Source organism: Lepisosteus platostomus, chromosome 9 (assembly GCF_059453375.1).
Source record: "Lepisosteus platostomus isolate fLepPlt1 chromosome 9, fLepPlt1.hap1, whole genome shotgun sequence".
In the NCBI taxonomy this organism is placed as follows: Eukaryota; Metazoa; Chordata; class Actinopteri; order Semionotiformes; family Lepisosteidae; genus Lepisosteus; species Lepisosteus platostomus.
In genome coordinates, this window is record NC_142619.1 from 3,224,474 (window position 1) to 3,239,967 (window position 15,494).

Below are 15,494 nucleotides of genomic sequence, written 5' to 3' on the forward strand. Positions count from 1 at the left end.
GGGTGAGCGCCCCCTGCTGGCCCCACTCACACCTCTCCCAGCAGCAGCCTCAGCTTTCCCAGGAGTCTCCCCTCCAGGTACTGGCCAGGCTCCCACCTGCTGGGCTCCAGTGGGGGGGCTGCCAGTTGTGAGTTGCAGGGTGATCTGGCTGCTAGTGTGTTGATTGTAGTCGTTGTGGTGGTGGTCAACAAGTGTGCGATCTAATAGACACTAGTATAAATCACCCCCGTCCCCCCCATGATAACAGAGTGTCCTCGTTTCTGAATGTTTAGACGCAGTAAACCTTATCGCTCCCACTCCCTCGGGAGCCCAGCCAGGAGACGTCTACTCACGTCCGTCCCCTTCTTGCTGGTCCTCCTCTTGAACGACGTCCGCTTTTTCCGGCGGCTCGAGTTCTTAAAGGAATTCTGGGAAAACAGGAGAGGGAACGGCGCGGGCCTGAGTCTGGTGCCACGGCAGCCAGCGTGCTCCAGTCCTCTCACACACACCAGCTCCCAGTGGGGAGGAGAGCAGAGGGATGGAGCCAGTTCAGAGAGGGGGGTTATTAGGAGGCCATGAGGGGTATAGGCCAGGGGGGGAATTTGGCCAGGACACCGGGGTAACACCCCTACTCTTGTCGAGAGACACCCTGGGATTGTTAATGACTTAATAATTAGTAATCCCTCACACCTCTACAGCCCCTGTCTGGACCCTCCACTCCGAGCTCTTCCCAGGTCAGGGGGAATCCCACTACCCCCACCAGTGTGCAGCCCCACCTGGATGATGCTCCAGTCCTCTCACACACACCAGCTCTCAGTGGGGAGGAGAGCAGAGGGATGGAGCCAGTTCAGAGAGGGGGGTTATTAGGAGGCCATGATGGGTAAAGGCCAGGGGGGGGAATTTGGCCAGGACACTGGGGTAACACCCCTACTCTTGTCGAGAAACCCCCTGGGATTGTTAATGACCACAGAGAGTCAGGACCTCAGTTTTTTTCAAGATTTAAACTTGGGTATAGGATTGTGCCATATAAGGGATTTCTGCTGTTCAATGCAAGTTATATGATGTCATCCGTCCACATACACGGCCCTTCACCCCAGCTGCTCCAGGGGCGCCGTATAAATGGCCGACCCTGCGCTCTGACCCCCAGCTTCTCTCTCCCTGTCTGTGTGTCTCCTGGAGAGCAGGCTGGGGTCCGTGAAAAGACAAACTCCAAATTCCTACCATTCCTGATGTGACGCTTACTGGCACGAACATAACAAAGCCCCAGCTCTCCACCCCGAAATCCGAAAAATCTCCCCTCCCCTCCCCCCCTCCCGACCGGGACGTCCCGTACCTGGGGCTTCTTGACTTTGATGATCCAGGAGGGCGGGACGATGACCCCAGCGTGGGCCCCCAGGGAGCAGGGCTCCTCGATCTGGTGCAGCATGAAGCAGGTGACCTTGTTGTGAAACTGCCGGGGGGGAGAGAGCAGAGTGAGGACGTGAGGCGCAGGGCCACACGACTACGCCTACCTCCCCCGCGCCAGACGGTCCGCACTCGCGGACACCTGTCGGGGATTCAGAATCCACATAAAGCTCTGGAGCACCTTGGTACCCTGGTACGGACAAGGAGGACAGGTGTCATTGCAGGTCAGATACTATTGACAGGGGGGTTTTAGCACAGGTGAGGTGCAGAGAGACAAATGAAGGTTAATTGGTACCCAGACCGGTGATTAAATCTCGCTCGTCAAAGTGAATTCATTGACGGGGGAGGAAAAATGGATAAACTCCTCAGGAATTGTGAGCTTTGCGAGTCGGCACTCTGTTATTAACCCCTAGTCTCACCACAGGCGAGGGCGAGAGTTGGTGAGAATTGTGACGCGGGGCAGCCCTTCCTGCTCACTAGTCCCTGCGATGGACGAGGGGATAAGGACAGGTTGTGCAGCAGACGTTTCGCCGCAGGAATGTTCCAACCTGATCTGCGGGCAGAGTTAACGAGTAAGGAGTATTTATCAGCAAAACAAAGAGCGATATTTCTGCTGGAGGAGAAGAGCTGGATTCACAAGCAGAGTCAGGGCCACTTCACCTCACCAGAGGTCTTGTTGGCCTGGTTCTGAATCACAGACCTGGACGTGTCCTCTGTTTTGTGATTGAAATTGGAGGTTTTACACGTTACTGTGGTACATTTTACTTTCACGGCGGTGAAGCAACAAAGCAGCAGTGAGACTTTCTCAGCTCGAGACGCCACACCAGATCAATTTAAAAGAACCTGCTCTCATACCGCAGAGCAGGAAATAACCTGGACTTCAAGCCTGCAGCCCTGAGGTTGGTGTGAGAAAGGTTTGACTCAATTTTGGAACATTTTGGCCAAAAATCCATTAGCTCGGCAGAACACGGTTGGTTGGAAGGGCATGGAACTTACTGCCTGTTTGCACCATGAGCAGCTGATCGCGACGATCTCTTTGCTGTGGAAGGAGAACTTCTGCTGGAAACTCTGGGGAGGAGACAGGAAGCAGATTAAACAATTCCAGGTCAACCCGTGACGATCTAACAGGTTTTACAGCTCAAACAGCGTTATGCCATGTTGTCCCACGCAGTTCATCACCTGGGTATAATTTCATAGAGGGAGGCACAGAAATAAAGATTTCTCATGCAGAAACGCGACCCCCCCTCCAGGCGAAGGCTGGTTTCAGCCTGTCCAAACACTAGCGATGTGGGACGACACACTCCTCGGTTCGGGACACCAAAGGAAGATCACAGGCCTCAGTCACAAAGAGTGTCTTACAAAAGGTGCCAAGGCTGTCTCATAAGATGTGCCCAATGGCCACATGGTCTTATTCAGAATGACGATTGCCCCATTTTAAGACTTGAGCAAGGGAATCTTTAGCATACAAGTAACTTTGCAGCAGCATATTAAGAGAAGATCACTTTTATTGGCTGTATACAATGTCTTGCATGAGGAACGTGTCTTTTCTCAGACCCCAGCTTGCTCTCCAGGAGACACACAGACAGGGAGAGAGAAGCTGGGGGTCAGAGCACAGGGTCGGCCATTTATACGGCACCCCTGGAGCAGCTGGGGTGAAGGGCCTCGCTCAGGGGGCCCCACGGAGTAGGATTCCTCTGCTGGGCCGCGGGATTCGAACCGGCAACCTCCCGGCCACAGATCCTGACCCACAGAGCCACCATTCCGCCCCCCAGCTTCTCTCCCTGTCTGTGTGTCTCATGGAGAGCGAGCTGGGGTCTGAGAAAAGACACATTCCTCATGCAAGACATTGTAAATGGCCAATAAAGTGATTGATCTTAATATGCTGATGCAATGTTAAAATCAATATAATAATAATAATAATATCGGCCTGTATCATTCCCCTTTCTACAGCATCAAAACCTGGGGTTTGCCAACTGTATGACGTCGTCCTTAGTTACGCAGGAGAAGGTCAAACACCAGGTGACCAGGGCCACAGTGAGACATAAGCACACAGCTCCTCTAGAACACTGTAGACGTTGGGAGTTTTCTGTGGTCTCTGTCAGGTTGGACCTCAGGGGAGCCTCACGTTCAGGTTATCATCCTTTGCAACGTTTCTAAATCAGGGGGTGTCCAGTCCTGGTCCTGCAGGGTCAGTGTTTCTATAGATCTTCGCCAGCCCTGCAGGAGCAGGACAGGTGACCTCTGACCCTCGTCGACACTTCAGCTGGGAAAGAAGGGGTACACCGCGCTGTGCCATACCTTTCCACACTGCCTACACTTCCCCTCCTGTCGGCGGCGATGGACCCAGTGGTGACGGACAATATTTTGCTGCAGAACGAGAAACGAAAAATGAAAGGACCACCTAAACATTGTGGACCGACCTCAGATCTCCCTTGAGCATTCAAAACCCACAAAGCACACATCCTCCACCTTAACCCCTCCAGACTTTCAGGGCATGGACGGTAGGTGAATTGGCCTCTGGGAAAATTGGCCCTGATATGAGTGTGTGTGTGTGAGTGTGAGAGTGAGTGAGTGTCCTGTGCTAGACAGGCCCTGGTGTGAGTGTGTGTGTGAGTGTGTGTCTGTGTGTGTCCTGTGATGGACTGGCCCTGGTGTGAGTGTGTGTGTCCTGTGATGGACTGGCCCTGGTGTGAGTGTGTGTGTGTGTGTCCTGTGATGGACTGGCCCTGGTGTGAGTGTGTGTGTGTGTCCTGTGATGGACTGGCCCTGGTATGAGTGTGTGTGTGTGTGTCCTGTGATGGACTGGCCCTGGTGTGAGTGTGAGTGTGTGTGTGTCCTGTGACGGACTGGCCCTGGTGTGAGTGTGTGTGTGTCCTGTGATGGAATGGTGTCTCGCCCAGGGTGTATCCTGCCATGTGTCTGTTGCTTGCCTGGGCTCTGGCCTCCCTGCAATCCTGAACTGGATGAACTGGGTAGAAAATGGTTTGTCGTGAATTTTTGATCCGATTTCGCTCAGATGTCCTCCAGGCTGCTGAGCACTGACTCTCATCCACACACTGTATCCTTCGCTTTTCCAGACTGTCAGGACTCCCTTTCCTCAAACTATCAGGGGATACTGCATAGGGCAGCTCTCCTTCTGTACCCCTCTTGAACAGCTATATCTCACTTGACACTTAGAGGACGGCAAGACTTTGTCCTTGTGCACATTTGTCTCTGGGCGTGAAACAGCCTGAAGGTGTAGTTTGGAACTTGATCTGGATCTGAGTTTGTGGTTTACAGCAAAAGAAATGCACTGCACTCTTCAGCAGAACTTTCTCAGGTGCAAAGAGGATGGGAAATCTGATTCTGGCGCAAGAAAAAAAGAGATTACATCTCTCAGACATCTTGATCCTCCCTCTCGGAAAGTGGGTTTACACCGAAAACTGATCTGCAAGAGACGGAGACAGAGGGAGGACAGTCATGAGATGAGCAGTGGAGACCTCATGCACAAGACCAGTCTTAAATGGGAGAAAGCTGGTTATCTTGCAGAACCAGTTGCTTTCAGATTGTTTGTTTTCATGATCAATCTAATGATCGAATTCTTCTGGACTAAGAGGACCGTGTCTGTACCTGTGCTCCTACTCCTTCAAGAGCCAATCAGAGCCTTCAGGCAGGGTCCTGTTTCCAGGACAGGGGTGTCCAGTCCTGGTCCTGGAGGGTGCATGCATCTTCAGATCTTTCTGGATTTTAATGATCCGGTCAGACCAAGCACCCGTTTCAAGGGGCGATGTCATTACTTTGGATTAAGAGCACAGTTACAGAGTCAGGTCCGCCCAGGAGGAGGAGATCCTGCATCAGGCAGTAATGACAGATCTCTGGAGTAAGACCACTAGGACAGACTCACCCAGGGAAGGGCAGCACCTTTAAAAATAATAATAATAATAATAATAAGTGCTTTTCTGGACCCTCCACTCAGAGCTCTTCCCAGGTCAGGGGGAATCCCACTGCCCCCACCAGTGTGCAGCCCCACCTGGATGATGCTCCAGTCCTCTCACACACACCAGCTCTCAGTGGGGAGGAGAGCAGAGGGATGGAGCCAGTTCAGAGAGGGGGGTTATTAGGAGGCCATGAGGGGTAAAGGCCAGGGGGGAAATTTGACCAGGACACTGGGGTAACACCCCAACTCTTGTCGAGAGACGCCCCGGGATTGTTAATGACCAAAGAGAGTCAGGACCTCGGTTTTACGTCTCATCCGAAGGACGGCGCCTGTTTACAGTCTAGTGTCCCCGTCACTATACTGGGGCATGAGGACCCACACAGACCGCAGGGTGAGCGCCCCCTGCTGGCCCCACTCACACCTCTCCCAGCAGCAGCCTCAGCTTTCCCAGGAGTCTCCCCTCCAGGTACTGGCCAGGCTCCCACCTGCTGGGCTCCAGTGGGGTTTGTCAGCTGGGAGCTGCAGGGGGACACGGCTGCTGGGTCTCTTACTTCCACGAGTAAGGAGAGCCCAGGTTGAAAAGGCAGACAGGGACCCGGGCCCTTCAGGCGTGCAGTACCTTCTCCAGCTGCTCCATGCAGGCCGTGTGCACCACGATCTTGCAGGCCGCGCATTTCCTCCGGGGCGCAGACTTCTTAATAAAAAAAAAAGAGAGAGATCACAGTGACAGTGAGACAGTCTCGGTGGGGCTGTGATCACACAGGGGCAGGACAGCTCCACCGAGACACAGAAGAATCAGCTTATGAGCTCTCTCGACCTCCTGTTCTTTTTCTCAGAGCCCGTCTCCAAAAATCTGTACCTTTCCTAGGCTGTGAAGGATCTCAATAACGCAAGCGTCCAAACTGTTTGAGAAATCCCACATTCTTTGGCTCTAGTTTATTTGACCACAGTAATATAGGGTTCTGTAAATGAGCTTTTGCTTTGAGATTAAATCAACTAAATCTGGTAATGCAGTTTTGCTGCTTCCTACTTGATTGTCATGTACCAGACAAGGCGTTTTTTTTTTTTGGTGGTGAACCTAGGAAAACTACAAGGTTGTATCCATTTCTATCCAGCGCTGCTCAGCGCAGACAGCACCTGGTTCTGATCCATTGTTCAGTCTGAACAGCTCCAGGTTCTGATCCACAGATCAGTCAGGACAGCTCAGGGTTCTGATCCGTAGCTCAGTGCAGACAGTCCCAGATTCTGATCCACAGTTGGATACTGACAGCTCCAGGTTTTGATCTACGGATCAGTCCGGCAGCCCTGGTTCTGATCCACAGGTCAGTCCAGACAGCTCCAGGTTCTGGTCCGTAGGTCAGTACAGACAGCTCCGTGTTCTGATCCACAGCTCAGTCCAGACAGCTCCAGGTTCTGATCCGTAGGTCAGTACAGACAGCTCCGTGTTCTGAACCACAGCTCGGTCCAGACAGCTCCGTGTTCTGAACCACAGCTTGGCCCAGACAGCTCCGGGTTCTGATCTGCAGCTCGGTCCAGACATCTCCAGGTTCTGATCCATAAGTCAGTACAGACAGCTCTGTGTTCTGAACCACAGCTCGGTCCAGACAGCTCCGTGTTCTGAACCACAGCTCGGTCCAGACAGCTCCGGGTTCTGATCCGCAGCTCGGTCCAGACAGCTCCGTGTTCTGATCCGCAGCTCAGTCCAGACAGCTCCGGGTTCTGATCCGCAGCTCAGTCCAGACAGCTCCGGGTTCTGATCTGCAGCTCAGTCCAGACATCTCCAGGTTCTGATCCGTAGGTCAGTACAGACAGCTCTGTGTTCTGAACCACAGCTCGGTCCAGACAGCTCCGTGTTCTGAACCACAGCTCGGTCCAGACAGCTCCGGGTTCTGATCCGCAGCTCGGTCCAGACAGCTCCGTGTTCTGATCCGCAGCTCAGTCCAGACAGCTCCGTGTTCTCATCCAGAGCTCAGTCCAGACAGGAGTCTCCCCTCCAGGTACTGGCCAGGCTCACACCTGCTGAGCTCCAGTGGGGTGTGTCAGCTGGGAGCTGCAGGGGGACACAGCTGCTGGCATTGACTGACTGACTGACTGACTGACTGACTGACTGACTGACTGACTGACTGACTGACCTCCTCGCCTTCATTCATACTCACTGCGATTCTCACGACACAGGTCTCTTCTCCCAGATAACAGAGGTCCCCAGAGCAGTTGGTCTCCAACCACAGGTGTTCCCCGTTTAGAGCATTTTCCTGCAGCAGGAGGGGGTGGGGGCAAAAACACAAAATTTTGGAAATTGTCTTCACCTCAGACTCCTCGCAGCTGTAGAGGTGTGTACACCACTGTGTGTCCCTCCGAGCATGTGTACAAATAGGGGTAAGGGTTAAAAAAGTTTAATTTTATTCATGGGAAGCCATGTTGTGGAGGAACAGTGGAGTGGTGGTCTTGCAGTGCTGGGTCCCTGGATTCAATTATGGAACTGGGATGCTGTCTGTGTGGAGTTTGCATGTTCTCCCTGTGTTCGGCTGGGTTTCCTCCCACAGTCCAAAGACATGTTGTCAGGATAACTGGCTTCTGGGAAAATCGGCCCTGTGTGTGTGTGTGTGTGTGTGTGTGTGTGTGTGTGTGTGTGTGTGTGTGTGTGTGTGTGTGTGTGTGTGTGTGTGTGTGTGTGTCTGTGTGTGTGTGTGTGTCCTGTGATGGTCTGGCCCTGGTGTGAGTGTGTGTGTCTGTGTGTGTCCTGTGATGGTCTGGCCCTGGTGTGTGTGTGTGTGTGTGTGTGTGTGTGTGTGTGTGTCCTGTGATGGACTGGCCCTGGTGTGAGTGTGTGTGTGTCCTGTGATGGACTGGCCCTGGTGTGAGTGTGTGTGTGTGTGTGTGTGTGTGTGCCCTGTGATGGACTGGCCCTGGTGTGAGTGTGTGTGTTTGCGTCTGTGTGTCTCCTGCGATGGACTGGTGTCCCATCCAGGGTGTATCCTGCCTTGTGCCTGTTGCTTGGTGGGATAAAGCCCCGTTCTCCTGCAACCCTGAACTGGACATAGCAGATAGGAAATGGGTGAGTGGGTGAGTGGGTGAGTGGATGAGTGGATGAGTGGATGAGTGGATAGACGGACTGGCCAGACTTACGCTCCAGTCCACAGTGGTGCTGAGCTCCTTCACTGCCCCATTGGTCAGTGGCGGGAAAGGACTCTGTATGGGCGCCAGGTGCTGGAGACCGGATCGCGAAATGGCCTTCCTGCATGGAAACACAACACCAGCAGGTGAGCAGACTCAAGACACAAGTACGAGAACAGAACTGTCTTTTACAGTGACACCTCCCAAACACACGCCGCAGAAATAAAATAAAACAGAGCTCAGCCGTGTGCAAGAGGATCACAGCTCTGCACTCCTGCATGAGCCAATCAGAGCCTCCAGGCAGGGTCCTGGCTCTAGGACAGGGGTGTCCAGTCCTGGTCCTGCAGGGTCAGTCAGTGTGTCTGCAGGTCTGCACTCCTTCATGAGCCAATCAGAGCCTCCAGGCAGGGTCCTGGCTCTAGGACAGGGGTGTCCAGTCCTGGTCCTGCAGGGTTAGTCAGTGTGTCTGCAGGTCTGCACTCCTTCATGAGCCATTCAGAGCCTCCAGGCAGGGTCCTGGCTCTAGGACAGGGGTGTCCAGTCCTGGTCCTGCAGGGTCAGTCAGTGTGTCTGCAGGTCTTGACTCCTTCATGAGCCAATCAGAGCCTCCAGGCAGGGTCCTGGCTCTAGGACAGGGGTGTCCAGTCCTGGTCCTGCAGGGTCAGTCAGTGTGTCTGCAGGTCTTGACTCCTTCATGAGCCAATCAGAGCCTCCAGGCAGGGTCCTGGCTCTAGGACAGGGGTGTCCAGTCCTGGTCCTGCAGGGTCAGTCAGTGTGTCTGCAGGTCTGCACTCCTTCATGAGCCAATCAGAGCCTCCAGGCAGGGTCCTGGCTCTAGGACAGGGGTGTCCAGTCCTGCTCCTGGAGAGTCAGTCAGTGTGTCTGCAGGTCTGCACTCCTTCATGAGCCAATCAGAGCCTCCAGGCAGGGTCCTGGCTCTAGGACAGGGGTGTCCAGTCCTGGTCCTGCAGGGTCAGTCAGTGTGTCTGCAGGTCTTCACTCCTTCATGAGCCAATCAGAGCCTCCAGGCAGGGTCCTGGCTCTAGGACAGGGGTGTCCAGTCCTGCTCCTGGAGAGTCAGTCAGTGTGTCTGCAGGTCTGCACTCCTTCATGAGCCAATCAGAGCCTCCAGGCAGGGTCCTGGCTCTAGGACAGGGGTGTCCAGTCCTGGTCCTGCAGGTTCAGTCAGTGTGTCTGCAGGTCTTCACTCCTTCATGAGCCAATCGGAGCCTCCAGGCAGGGTCCTGGCTCTAGGACAGGGGTGTCCAGTCCTGGTCCTGCAGGGTCAGTCAGTGTGTCTGCAGGTCTTCACTCCTTCATGAGCCAATCAGAGCCTCCAGGCAGGGTCCTGACTCTAGGACAGGGGTGTCCAGTCCTGGTCCTGCAGGGTCAGTCAGTGTGTCTGGTGTGGAGGGCCTACACACATAAACCCCCTGTTTATTAAAGAAATGCAGAACTGAGACATAGGAACAACCCTGATGTTATCCTTCCTAAACCTAACTTGATTCATAAAAGTCTGGCCTTTCACCAGAAAATATGACAGAAAACGAACCGAAATCTCCCTTTTTACCTAAAGTCTGAACCTAACCAGTTGATCCTGTTTGGCCAGGAACATATATCAAACAAGTATTATTAAGAACAAGGGCATCACAATATCATGCTTGCCTCATTGAGTCTGACTGGGCAGGAGACTAAACCTTTGGATATCATGATGAGGCAACTGTAGAGTACAAGAAAAGCTTTTGAGATTTTGAGAGTACAGAGAAGAGGTTCGACTACAGTATATACTTGCTGATTTTGAAATTGAATTGGAACATTAATCCTATGCTAAACTTAGTGAATAATAGAATTACTTTTGTACAGTATGGCTTGTTTTTAGTATGGCTATCTCTGGCTTCATCGCAGTCTAAAGACATACCAAGGTTGTGACTGGGAAAACTGGCCGTGAATCGTGAATCGTGAATCGTGAATCGTGAATCGTGAATCGTGAACCGTGAATCGTGAATCGTGAATCGTGAACCGTGAACCGTGAATCGTGAATCGTGAATCGTGAATCGTGAACCGTGAATCGTGAATCGTGAACCTCGAACCTCGAACCTCGAATCTCGAATCTCGAGGTGAAATCGCTGCACTGGCTCTGCTGAGTGATTCATTCCTGCCCCCCTCCTCCCCAGATTTCTCCTGTGCCAGCTGCTCCTTTCGGAAACCCCATGCAATTCCGGGCTCTGTGACTTCACCGAACTCCTCAGAGCTCCGCGAGGCTTAAGCGCATCTGCTCCGCTGAGCGGAACCAGCCTGAGGCTTGTTTTTAGTATGGCTATCTCTGGCTTCATCGCAGTCTAAAGACATACCAAGGTTGTGACTGGGAAAACTGGCCGTGAATCGTGAATCGTGAATCGTGAACCGTGAATCGTGAATCGTGAATCGTGAATCGTGAATCGTGAATCTTGAACCGTGAACCGTGAATCGTGAATCGTGAATCGTGAATCGTGAACCGTGAACCGTGAACCGTGAATCGTGAATCGTGAATTGAATCGTGAACCGTGAACCGTGAATCGTGAATCGTGAATCGTGAATCGTGAATCGTGAACCGTGAATTGAATCGTGAACCTTGAACCGTGAATCGTGAATCGTGAATCGTGAACCGTGAACCGTGAACCGTGAATCGTGAATCGTGAATCGTGAATCGTGAATCGTGAATCGTGAATCGTGAACCGTGAACCGTGAATCGTGAATCGTGAATCGTGAATCGTGAATCGTGAATCGTGAATCGTGAATCGTGAACCGTGAACCGTGAACCGTGAATCGTGAATCGTGAATCGTGAATCGTGAATCGTGAACCGTGAACCGTGAACCGTGAATCGTGAATCGTGAATTGAATCGTGAACCTCGAACCTCGAATCTCGAATCTCGAGGTGAAATCGCTGCACTGGCTCTGCTGAGTGATTCATTCCTGCCCCCCTCCTCCCCAGATTTCTCCTGTGCCAGCTGCTCCTTTCGGAAACCCCATGCAATTCCGGGCTCTGTGACTTCACCGAACTCCTCAGAGCTCCGCGAGGCTTAAGCGCATCTGCTCCGCTGAGCGGAACCAGCCTGAGGCTTGAAGCTGTGTTTAGGCAAAGCCCTCAGCCTTTATTAACCCACAAAAACTGTAATCCGTCCATTTTCCCGGAGTCTATCACAGCAAGCTAGAGGCTCAAAGCAGGGTATACCAGTCCTTCACAGGACACAAACACAGACACTCACACACACCAGGGCCAGTCCATCACAGGACACACACAGACACACACCAGGGCCAGTCCATCACAGGACACACACACACAACACACACACACACACACAACACACACACCAGGGCCAGTCCATCACAGGACACACACAGACACACACACACTCACACTAGGGCCAGTCCATCACAGGACACACACAGACACACACACACTCACACCAGGGCCAGTCCATCACAGGACACACACACAGACACTCACTCACACCAGGGCCAGTCCATCACAGGACACACAGACACACACACACACACACACACACACACTCACACCAGGGCCAGTCCATCACAGGACACACACACACTCACACCAGGGCCAGTCCATCACAGGACACACACACACACTCACACCAGGGCCAGTCCATCACAGGACACACACACACTCACACCAGGGCCAGTCCATCTCAGGACACACACAGACACACACACACTCACACCAGGGCCAGTCCATCACAGGACACACACACCCAGTATTGTCTTTGGACTGTGGGAGGAAACCAGAGCAGCCGGAGGAAACCCACACGAAAAGGGGGAGAACATGCAGACTCCACACAGACAGCACCCCAGGTCCGGAAATGAACCCGGGACCCCAGCGCTGGGAGATAGCAATGCTGACCACTGAACTAATTTTGAACTAGTGGCAATAGCTGCTACACAGACAGCAATAAAAAATGTACAATGACAGGACAATTTACTGAAAGGGATGACAGGGTAGCAGCACACGAAAGAATCAGATTCTATGAAAAAAATCAGTTTTATAAGAGGTTTCTCAAAGTGTTTTACAGTCAGAAAAAAAGCACAATGATAGGAGATGGCAGAATTACACAGTTACAGTGAGGGTCTGGACAGCAATGAATCCCAGAGCTCTGGGGCGCAACAGGAGAAGGCCCCGTCACCCTTAGAGTGTAGACGGGCTTGGGGGGACAGACAAGAGAGCAGAATCAGAAGAGCGAAGGTTACGAGGTGGGGAGTAGGGCGATACTAGCTCAGACAGGTACTGTAGTGCCAAGCCATGCAGTGCCTTATAGGCGAGCAGGAGGGTTTTGAAGTCGACCCGAAACCAGACAGGAAGCCAGTGCAGGGACGCCAGGACAGGAGTAACGTGATCACTGGCGCCAGACCTGGTCAGGATTCTGGCTGCCGAATTCTGGACAGACTTTAGCTTGCTCGATGTGGATTCAGATACCCCCCAGCGAGCAGGGCATTACACCAATCAGCTCGAGAGGGTTGGCAGCAACAATTAGCGACAAGAAAACGCATTTGAAAGCTCACTGACTCAACCGCAGGCCGCGCGGGATGTCTGTCTCCAGCGAGCGCGATCAGAAAGGCGAGTTTTTTACACTCGTGCGTCACGGCTTGAAGAAAGCCCAGCCTTTCCTCTCCCGTACAAAAAAAAAAGCGCTTTTCAAGATCTTCTGCTGCCCCGAAAAGGAGTGGAGGGAGGGATCTGCCCCCTGACTACCCTGCGGCTTCATAACACCTGCGATGTGCCAGTTCACACAGCAGATGGCAGTATAAGCAGCCACCTGACTGAGCAGCCAAAGTCCAGTCTCCCTCGCACGATGAAGACGTTCCCTCCCCCCTCGCTCCAGCAGAGCGACAGTCTGGGCAGAAACCCGATACCCTGACATATGGGGGGTCACACCGCAAACAGACGTGCTATAAAGCTCTCTCAGGTCGGGCATACCTGACACCTAATGAAAGTTTAAACCCCTTTTCTATAATCGGCAGGCCTCCGGAGCAAGGCCAGGTTGGGTTTCACGTGCCCGGGTCATGGACACTGTGCACCTTGGCTTAAAAATAGCCAGAACGTCAACATTGCATCTGCTGCAGCTAAATTCAGGCACCGGAGAGTGACTGCGAGTCGCTCAGGTGGACCCTTCAGTGGTCACAATCTTATACCGCCGGTCTCGTGACTCAGTATATTGCTCTGCTCATTCATCTAACAGAGCAGGGCCACAGTACAGACCACACTACAAACCAGGGTCACAGGAGAGCTGGAGTCTCTCCCAGCAAGCAATGGGCACAAGGTGGGGGTACACCCTGGAGAGGACACCAGTCCATCACAGGACACACACAGACACACACACAGTCACACCAGGGCCAGTCCATCACAGGATAGACACACACACACACTCACACCAGGGCCAGTCCATCACAGGACACACACAGACACACACACACTCACACCAGAGCCAGTCCATCACAGGATAGACACACACACACACTCACACCAGGGCCAGTCCATCACCGGACACACACAGACACACTCACACCAGGGCCAGTCTATCACAGGACACACACACACACCAGGGACAGTCCATCACAGGACACACACACACACCAGGGACAGTCCTCACAGGACACACACACACACACACACACACCAGGGCCAGTCCATCACAGGACACACACTCACACCAGGGCCAATCCATCACAGGACACACACAGGCTGTCTTTGGACTGTGGGAGGAACACCCCATAAACCTGGGGAGAACATGCAAACTCCGTACAGACAGCACCTCAGGTCTGGAGCCAAACCCAGGGCCCCAGTGCTGTGATGCAGCAGTGCTAGCTGTATTAACCACTGCAGACCTCGTTAGGGGCAGCACGGTGGTGAACAGCACTAGTGAACCGGAGAGCTGTTTGTGTGCACGTGCGTGTGCTAGGGGTGGCACGGTGGTGAACAGCACTAGTGAACCGGAGAGCTCTTCGTGCGCACGTGTGCGTGTGTTAGGGGCGGCACGGTGGTGAACAGCACTAGTGAACCGGAGAGCTCTTCGTGCGCACGTGTGCGTGTGTTAGGGGCGGCACGGTGGTGAACAGCACTAGTGAACCGGAGAGCTGTTTGTGTGCACGTGCGTGTGTTAGGGGTGGCACGGTGGTGAACAGCACTAGTGAACCGGAGAGCTCTTCGTGCGCACGTGTGCGTGTGTTAGGGGCGGCACGGTGGTGAACAGCACTAGTGAACCGGAGAGCTGTTTGTGTGCACGTGTGCGTGTGTTAGGGGCGGCACGGTGGTGAACAGCACTAGTGAACCGGAGAGCTCTTCGTGCGCACGTGTGCGTGTGTTAGGGGCGGCACGGTGGTGAACAGCACTAGTGAACCCATGGAGAGCTGTTTGTGCACACGTGTGCGTGTGTTAGGGGCGGCACGGTGGTGAACAGCACTAGTGAACCCAGGGAGAGCTGTTTGTGTGCACGGGTGTGCGTGTTAGGGACGGCACGGTGGTGAACAGCACTAGTGAACCGGAGAGCTGTTCGTGCGTGCTCAGTTGTGCCTCTGCTGTACGTGCTGGCAGCTCTTTCAGTGCTTCGGCATCCGTGGCAGCACGGATGTCAGGGAACATTTGCGTCTGCGTGTTTAATTTAGAAGGGCTGTCAGCAAAGGCTATAATCCTCTTTTCTGACACCTGGCTATTAATGTCATCCCTTTAAAAGGATCCCCGGCCCGTTGCCACGGAAACGCAGGGACACGTATGTCTCCAGCCCTATACTTAAGGTTTGGATTTTTTTAGGTTAATCCGAGGTTTTGGGGGGTTTTTTTGCTGCTCTGGCTGCAGACGAAACCTTTTCGGAACAGTTTGGAAGAAAAGAAAGGCGGTGATGGGTTTTGCTCCGAGTCCCCTGCGCAGCCGAGAGAACGAGGAGGATGAAGAGGGTTCTGGGGCAGCCGGAGTCTATCCCAGTGAAATAAAATCCCAGACTTCTGACTGCTCCTCTAGAACTCCAAAACCGCTTTGTGCAATTCCACTGAAGCACCTTCTGAGATCAGTCAAGGCTTCAACGATCCGATGTG

The 15,494-nt window shown here is 53.2% G+C and overlaps 1 protein-coding gene across 3 annotated transcripts in view; it reads right to left on the reverse strand.

The window, feature by feature from the left end:
* The window catches only part of dgki (diacylglycerol kinase, iota), a 72,733-nt gene that overhangs the window by 42,155 nt on the left and 15,084 nt on the right, over positions 1–15,494 (reverse strand). For 2 of the 3 annotated variants that reach the window (XM_088646449.1, XM_088646446.1), the window contains exons 2-9: positions 8,426–8,534; positions 7,456–7,551; positions 5,919–5,993; positions 4,754–4,810; positions 3,682–3,750; positions 2,380–2,451; positions 1,313–1,429; positions 333–407 (exon numbers count right to left, since the gene is read on the reverse strand). In XM_088646449.1, the coding sequence (XP_088502575.1) occupies positions 333–407; positions 1,313–1,429; positions 2,380–2,451; positions 3,682–3,750; positions 4,754–4,810; positions 5,919–5,993; positions 7,456–7,551; positions 8,426–8,534 (670 nt within the window). The remainder of the gene's footprint in view (positions 1–332; positions 408–1,312; positions 1,430–2,379; positions 2,452–3,681; positions 3,751–4,753; positions 4,811–5,918; positions 5,994–7,455; positions 7,552–8,425; positions 8,535–15,494) is intronic. The other variant, XM_088646448.1, reaches the window with a different exon arrangement.